The 8,877-nt window shown below is 53.0% G+C and overlaps 1 protein-coding gene across 1 annotated transcript in view; it reads right to left on the bottom strand.

The window, feature by feature from the left end:
- The window catches only part of LOC119340134, an 8,675-nt gene extending 912 nt beyond the window's left edge, over positions 1-7,763 (bottom strand). Inside the window, exon 1 of the mRNA XM_037612039.1 lies at positions 7,097-7,763. Coding sequence (XP_037467936.1) covers positions 7,097-7,483 — 387 coding nt within the window. The 5' untranslated portion in view covers positions 7,484-7,763. The remainder of the gene's footprint in view (positions 1-7,096) is intronic.
- Positions 7,764-8,877: the final 1,114 nt, after the last annotated feature.

Genomic DNA, 8,877 nt, shown 5'->3' with positions numbered 1-8,877 from the left:
CCACCACCTGTATATATTACGTAAAAGGGCAAAACCACCCGATAGTATATTCAGTACAAGAGGGGGCGAGAGCGTAGCGCAACTCTCATAGTTCGCGAGTCACGCGGCTCAGCTAAGGACAGACAACCAAACGTCGATGTGGGACTGATCATCGGCCTTCATCCGGCCACGCCAGAGCACCGCGTCATCTCGACAGGCCTTGAGCGTAGCGACCAGGGACACTCGTCTCCCCGGAAGACACATGCATTGCGGCGTTTCCAAAGCCACCAGCAGCAGAGAAGGACGAAGCTCGCAGGGGAGTTGTTGCCGACGACCGGCGACACGTCGAAGCGATGAAGCGCACGGACCGAGCCCGCGGCGGGGGGCAGCCCGATCCTACGCCAAAATTGCGCCGCGAACGGACACCCGAAGATGAGGTGGTCGGCCGTCTCGAGCTCCACATTGCAGCAGGGGCACCCAGCCTCCTCGGCGGTGAGGATGGTTTTGCGCAGCAGCACGTCCCGCGTATGCACACGGGATTGGATGAGCAGCCACCCGAAGAACTTCACTCTTGAGGAAGCACGGGAAGACCAAAGGAAGGAGGCAGCGGGCGCGGCCACCCCGCCGTAGTGGGAGAGGGCATATGCGCCCCGAGAGGAGAGTCCACCGCCGCGTGCCGCGCAAAGCGTGACAGACCGGACGTCGGGCTCATTTAGAGGGGGGCGTGCCTCCACAAGTCGTTGAACCGCCTCAAGCTCCCAGACCGCCCGCGGGGTGAGCCGGGGCACCAGCAGCGCGCGAACGCCGCGGCGGCGCGCCTCCCAGACCGTAGCCTCGGGGCAGGCGGCATGAGTGAACAGGGCGGGGAAGGCCGCCCGGAGAAGCCCGTAGGGGAGCCAGTGGTCATGCCAGAAGGAGGTCGCGCGCCCATCCCCCGCCTCCACCTTGGTGAGAGCTCTGTACACCGGGAGCAGCCGCAGGAGGGCCGACCAGTGCTCACCCACCAGAGGGGAGCGCCTGGCACCGAGGAGGGACCGCCCCGCCAGTTGGCCCCAGACCCAGGAGGCCCACCTCGACGGCGTGCTAGAGTGGAGGCGGTGCAGCAGTTTGAGAAGGAGGCAATCGTTTTGCACACCCAGGGCTCGTACCCCAAGACCGCCCTCCGCCTTCGACCGGCAGACCTGATCCCAGGCGACGAGGCACTGGGCGCCTGACGCTCTATCCGCCACATTCCAAAGGAACGCGCGTCGTAGGCCGTCAAGCTTATGCAGGACCTTGGGCGGCAGCCGCATGGCGGCCATGGCGTACGTGGGGAGCGAGTCAAGGACCGCGTTGATGAGCACCAGGCGCCCCGCGGGCGACAGAAGCCTCGCCCGCCACCCGGCAAGGTAGCGGTCGACCTTAGCGATCATCGGGGCGAAGTCCTCCATTGTAAGCTTGTCGCTGGAGAGCGGCAGTCCCAGGTAGGTCTGGGGGAAGGAGCCGACGGAGCACTCAAAGGACGCCACAACAGCCGCCAACACGTCAGGGGCGACATGCATGGGAACGAGAGTGCTCTTGTTGAAGTTGATGACAAGCCCGGTAGCTTCGGCGAAGAGGTCGAGGACGATCCGCAGCCGGGCCGCGCCCTCGGGGGCCGCACGCATAATGATAAGCGTGTCATCCGCATACTGAAGCACCACGGGGGGCGCGCCATCGACCAAAGGGTGCTGCAGTGCAGTGTCGGAGCGGATCATGCGCTGGAGTACATCGGCGACCAGGAGGAAGAGGTACGGGGACATGGGGTCGCCCTGACGCAGCCCCTTGCGGACGACGAACCACCGCCCGGGCACCCCATTGAGGAGGACCGCCGCCGTGGAGGACGAGAGGATGAGGTCCATCCAGTCACACCACCTAGCGGGAAAACCCCTCACCTCCATGATCCGGCGAAGACTGGGCCAGGCGATGGAGTCGAAGGCCTTGGCGAAGTCAAGTTTGAACACCAGCGTCGGCGCCCCCCTCTTCTTGCAACATTGGATAAGTTCCGCCGCGTAGACGAAATTCTCCGAGATACTTCTCCCAGGCAGGAACCCGGATTGGTCATCGTCGATCAAGAGCCCAATCTGCCGCTGAAGCCGAGTGGTGAGCCCCCGACACAGGATCTTCACATCACCGTTCTAAAGAGAGACGGGACGAAAGTCGCCGGGCCCCGGGGTCCCCTCCTTTTTGGGAAGGAGGGCGATGAGGGCGCGGTTGATCCCGCCGAGATTAGCAGTGCCGTTGTGGACGGCGTCGAAGAGGGCGAGCAGGTCGTCCGCGACCACGCTCCAGGTGGCCTGGTAGAAGGCCGGGCCGAGCCCATCCGGCCCCGGCGCGCTGGTCCTGTCGAGAGCGAAGACAGCCTCCCGGACCTCGGAGCGAGAGAACGGCTCAACCAGCGGAGCCCCATCGACCATCGGAGCGCCAGTGTAAAGCGCCGCCAGATCGAACCCCCACGATGCGCGGGGAGCCCGGCCCAGCAGGTTGGCGTAGAAGCGTCTCAGGGCGGCCTCCTTGTCGTTGTGGGAGACGAGCTCGCCCCCTCCCACCGCGAGCACCCGGATGGTGTTGCAACGCCGTCGATGCGAAGCACGGGCGTGGAAGTAGCCGGTATTTTCGTCCCCTTCCTCCATGGCTCGGCATTTCCCACGCTGCCTCCAGAAAGCAGCCTGGCGAGCCACCGAGTTGGCAAGTGCCAGACGGGCGTCGTCGCGCAACGCCATCTCCGCAGCCGCGAGCCGCCGGTGCTCCTCAAGGAAGTCAAACAGGTCCACCAGGAACTTGTAGTTGTTATCAAAAACAGGAATGTATTTGTGGTGCCGTTTCCATACCTTGGCGGCAGACCTGACACCTTTCTTCTGACGGGCAATACGGGACGCGGCACAGGGGGACCGGGGCACACGCGACCACGCAGGTAAGACCGCGGGGAGGAAGCTAGGGTCCAGCAACCACGAATTTTCGAAGAAGAAACGCCCTGCCTGAGGGAGGCGAGTGGAGACCGAGGCGACGAGGGGAAAGTGATCTGAGGTGGTACGGGGACGCAAGGCAAGAGAAGAGTCAGGGAAGAGCACATCCCAACGCGAGTTGAAGAAAACCCGATCCAACTTAGCGAGCGTGGGGGGGTCCCGTTTATTCGACCAGGTGAACAATCTATCGGACAGCGGCAGCTCGTGCCACCCCACCGTGTTGATTAAAGAATTAAAAGTGGACACACGTCGCCCGTCAAAGCGGTTATTGTTCTTTTCATGCGCCCACCGGATGAGGTTGAAGTCTCCGACCACCAACCACGCCCCCAGGATGGAGGGCGCGAGGGCAAGCACGTCGTCAACGAAAGCCGCCGTGAGGGAGTGATCGGCAGGGGCGTAGACGTTGGTGACGGAGAAGGCTAGGTCAGAGCAAGTGGAGCAAAGCGAGACCGTGAGAGAGAAACGTGACTGAAAGTAGGTGTCGAGAGATAAAACCCGAGGGTCCCAGGCCGTGACGATCCCCCCGCGCGTCTCATCGGCGTCTTTAGTGACAAACTCTGTGAACGAAGCGGGGAGGAAAGAGCGAGCTTTGAGATTACCTAGAGAAGCAAGTTTGGTCTCTTGAAGACAAACGACAGAAGGACCCGCGGCGTAGAGAGCGTCCCGGACAAGATCACACTTGTCCGGGTCGCCAAGCCCCTGAACATTCCAAGACAGGAAGGAAAGACAACGAAAGCCACTAGTCATGGGCACAATGATGCACCCACGCGGCAGTACAGCTACCCGCACACACGCACACGCACACACCCAGCAGGAAGGAAGATACAATGCCACCCAAACAGGCGGGAGGAGGAGAAAGCAAGGGTCGTCGGCGAGCACACACTCGACCGAGCTTAGGGCAGAACACTAAGAGATCATGCATCATGGAGGAGTAGCCGACACCCGGGCGTTCTTGACGACGGCAGCAGCACGAAGACCCGCCACCGTAGCCGCAGACAGAGGCTGCACGACCGCGTCCGCATCACATATATTTCAGTCCCATAAAGAAACCCCCTGGTGGGGGTGCCCAGTACACCTTGTGATCCTATCAATTTCCGGTGCTACTAACAAGTGACTAAGATGGGATTGCTCACAAGCAACTTAAACAAGTGTACCAAAAACACCCCGGCCTACCATGAATGACGCGGATATGCCGAGGAGCACCTCAATTCAATAAAGCAATCAATCTTGTAAATATGTACTCCCTCCGTTCGAAAATAGTTGACGTGGTTTTAGTTCAAACTAAAACCACGTCAACTATTTCCGAACGGAGGGAGTAGTATGTTTTTCCTTAATCCCTGTGAACACAAGGGTTTAATACAATGATGGGGAACATCTGTATAAGAAGAAAATAAATCTACCATGCATGTCCATGGTATCATTGAGACTATAAACAAAACTAGAAATAGCACCCGAACTTTGAAACGATAATCTCTAGGAGCAACGTGACTGCATATGACTTAGATATCTCCAGAATATTGCATCTAAACATCACCAAAATGAAAAGTACATAACTCCTAAAGTTTACATGTAAATGACTCTCCAGCACATCAATGGCATATACCATGGCCCAATAGGAACAAATATACTTCTTCAAACATGAAAGTGGGCATGGCAGGCTGGCAGCAACTAGAGATAAGTATGTGTAGTGAATTTCATTCAATTAAAGGAAAAAGGAAATAAAATGGTGGAAACAAGAATATCATTCTTTTTAAGGAAAATAACATTTGGTGTGTGAAACACATCTGGCAACAGCATCAAATCAAATTCTGTGCTACTGTGAAGAATAAGGGTCCGCAAGCAGAAAGAAATGCACTGTCATTCACAACATACAGAAGTATGTATGTACTGTATACACAGGTAGGTAACAGTATGGGCAATTAGAAAGTACGTATATGATACCCAGGAACTTTGCAATGTGCATTTCATTATCTATGTACTCCCTCCATCCGGAAATACTTGTCATTGAAATGGATGTATCTAGATGTATTTTAGTTCTAGATACATCCATTTTCATCCATTTTGATGACAAGTAATTCCGGACGGAGGGAGTACTTACAAAACTTGTGCCCAAGACAAATGTCTGGTTATGTCTGGTTAAAATAGTTATATGTCAGGTAACAATACAAGCGGGTAATTAGAAAATAAGTGTTATCTAGAGTCCAGGAACTAGTGTGCAATGCGCAGATGGTTGTCTGAGTATTTCAATGGAAATCTTGTGCCCAAGAGAACCATATGGAAGTTCAATCCAATTATTAGTAAACTCTTCCTCTAAAGATAAGCATAGCCATGCAAGTACATGTTACATACCATACTGTCTTCTTCTACTAATGGCAGTTCCTAAACTAGTTTTAAAACAACTTCAATAAAAATGTTACTAAGTTATGACAAATGAAACCATGCTTGATTATAGTAAATTTAAAATCAAACTATATTCAGGTTCTACTTATGCAGATTGGAAATTCTTTAGAAACTAAAAATTATCTGCATTTAGGAACACAAAGCACTCTTTATTATCCGACATGTAAAAGGTTGACCGAGGCATGTAAAATGGCCACTCAATATGCTCATGCAATTTGTTTTTTTCCGACAAAACAGGCAGGTGCGTTAATGAAAAAGAACTTGCTTCTGTCTTATTGCAAAGTAATGAGCCAAAGCAGTATTCTCTCAATAAAAAATGTCAAGGGCTAGGGATAGTACGTAAGCATTTCTTTCCTAGAAGGACCTAGGCACACGTTTCTGTAGGAGTGGAACATCAAAATGTCTAGACAAATCATGAAATGCTGACCTATGGAATAGAAATTATACCCTGAGAGAGCTTATATAAACAATATATAAAACCAACTAACAAGTAGGTGAACAAAACAAGAGAAAAAGAAGTCAAAATGGTGTATAGGTGTTTTTGCTTGACTTCCCTATGGACACCCAAGAATAAAGGTACTGCTAAGATTAGTAGACATCTTTCAAAAATAAGAACAAAATAAATAACTGATACTACCGACAGCTAAAAAAAGGATGATGCCCTAAAATGCATGCAGCCAAACCATGTGAATGATGGTTAAAGAGATCTAATATGCAATCAAAGTTAACGGTCAACATGACATCTTAGTGACTTTTAAAATCAAAACCCAGTTTTTTACTTCCAATGTTATGAATGACTACAAAAGAGTATGTTCATGGCCAGGGCTAAATGCATAGTACCAGCTTATGGGCTTGCAGTCATAGTTCCCCTTATCGAACTGGATTATAAATGCTAAAACCAGTGGTGATCTTAATTCCTTGTATAGAACTGGATTAAATTTTTATTTTTTTTGAACCGGTAGAACTGGATTAAATGCCAAACGATATTTATCAAGTTGCACATAAATAGTAGACTTTGATGTTTTCTTATAAAAAAGGCACAGTACACCTTGACAAACAGTACACAAGAACCTGAACTTTATGCAGCAGCTAGAAAGGATCATGCATTTTAATGTCATTTCCAATGATTTTCACAGTACACATGCACACAATCAATCGGTGAAGTGATTCATGGCCAGAAAAAAATAAGTATGCATACACGTTAGTTGGTACTCAATGAAATGAGCAATAATTGCAGATCAGCTCTACAATCACCCAACATACAAAATGTTGAAGAGAACAAATTACACAATGTTAGCAATGTTTGATGAAAAGAAGGAAGGTAAAAGAGGCTAGATAAAATCCAACAGTAGCAATACAACCGAAATGAGCATCCAGCATACATAGACAAATATGCCTCAGGTGATATATGTGAAACATGGTATAAGGCTACAGTCAAAGCACAACACAGGTAACGCTACATCTGTATTAATTAACCAAAACATAAATTTAAAATTTGTAGTAATCCTACTTATCCATTCTACACGCGAATAACAGCATACCACTCTGACGCACATAAGAATATTATGCATTGTAAAAAAGGTTCCATGACCACATATACAGGTTGAAAGAGCGACGACGTAAGCAACTGTCTGTATTCCAATGCTTGGACGAGGGATTTCAGTACACAACGCGCACGCACGCAAGGTGTTCGACAGAAAGTAAATTTAACGAAACGGGAGCAGAAGGGGCACCTTGATGCCGGGGAATGACATGCCGAGCTCCTCCTCGGGGATGACGACGGGCCACTTCTCCCCGGCCTCGCGGAAGAGCTGCTCGGTCTCGAGGAGGCGGCCGCGGGCGAGGATCTGGTCGCGCATGCCCTGCGCGGTGGCGCCGTCGGCGGCGACGAAGGCCTCCTCGGCGCCGTTGAGGTAGGTGACGAGGACGCGCGGGGGCGGCTGGGCCTTGGGGTCCTCGGCCGCGGCTGGGGAGGGCAGCCGCCGCAGCTCGACGGAGCAGGTGGGGTTGGAGTCCTTGGCCTTGCGGCCGTTGCATTGCGCGAGGAGCTCCACGGCCGCCGCCTTGCGCGGGTCCAGCGGGTTGTACTCCACCACCACCCTGGAAAGGAACTTGAGCATCTCCTCTGGCCGCCGCTTTCCCCGCCCGCTCGCCGCCTCCGATCCGCTTCCGGAGGACGGGCCGCAGCGCCCGCGAAGGAATCCGAGAGCGGGGGTAGCAGGGCCGGCAGCGTATGGTGAAGGCGGATAGGAGAGCAGCGGTGGCGCGCGACGGCGAGGAAACCTGTGCGGTGGCGCTCGACGGGACGGCGCGTTGGGAAGGAGGCGGCGCCGGGCGTTGCTATGGTGCGGGGAGCGAGCGCCGTGGGCTTAACCGCCCAAGAGGTCAGCGTGGCCCATTCACATAGGTATGAGGTTTTCTGGAATTTTGATAAACAAACAATATAAATCAACCTAAATAATAAGAGAAGTGCTTCCGTAGACCCCTTTTTTTTGGGAATAACTTCCTATCTATTCATCAACTGAAGGTAGTACAAAGAACACCAAAAGTAAAAAATACATCTAGGTCTGTAGATCACCTAGCGACGACTACTTGCACTGGAGCGAGCCGAAGGCACGCCGCCGTCTTCGCCCTCCCTCATCGAAACTGGGCAAACTTTGTTGTAGTAGACAGTCGAGAAGTCGTCGTGCTAAGGCCCCATAGGACCAGCGCACCAGAACAACATTCGTTGCTGATGAAGAGAAGCGTAGATCAGAAGGATCCAATCTGTAAACACACGAACACAGATGAACGAAGACAAGGTCCACATGGATCCACCGAAGACAAACACCAACCAAATCCCATGAGATCCGCCGGAGACAAACCTCCAGACGCCCTCCAACGATGCTAGAAACACCATCGGAACGGGGACAAGGCGGAGAGAACCTTATTTCATTAGCAGAGAGCCGCCGCCGCCTCGCCTCTTTGAGCAGAACACAAACCCTAACAAAATTCAAAAGAGTATGAAAAAACGGAGCCCTTCTGCCGGCAAGGTCCGGGATCCACCATGCCTCCATGGTCGTAAGACCATAGAAGACGAGGTAGACCGGCGGCAGCACCGGCGGGAGGCACAAGAAACCCTAGCCTCGGTAGACCCCTCCCAACAAAATGTAGAAGGGCATAATGGTCATACGGAATAAATGTATACCCACCTCCTATTGTACAGTACAGACCGACATATGTATATCCGCACACACGAAAAAAGCCGTCGCGCGTGTACAGGAAAAAGGAGGTAGTTGCACGATCTTCTCGCCCGCTCGGCGATCACGCTCCTCCCGTTCCATTTTTCCAACTGGCTGATCGCCGCCGTATCTCACCGTCCTCGCCCGACACTGCGGGCGTGAACAACCCGACGTCCGACGCCGCCTCCGCCGAGAGGGCGGGCGGGGCAGGCGAGGTGGCAGGGCTGTCGGGCGGCAGACGACAGGTGATGTGACGGGGCGGGGCGGCGTGGCTGTCGGGCCGCAGGCGGCAG

The sequence above is a fragment of the Triticum dicoccoides genome, chromosome 7B, assembly GCF_002162155.2.
Source record: "Triticum dicoccoides isolate Atlit2015 ecotype Zavitan chromosome 7B, WEW_v2.0, whole genome shotgun sequence".
Classification (NCBI taxonomy): Eukaryota; Viridiplantae; Streptophyta; class Magnoliopsida; order Poales; family Poaceae; genus Triticum; species Triticum dicoccoides.
This window is presented reverse-complemented; position numbering and strand designations above follow the sequence as displayed.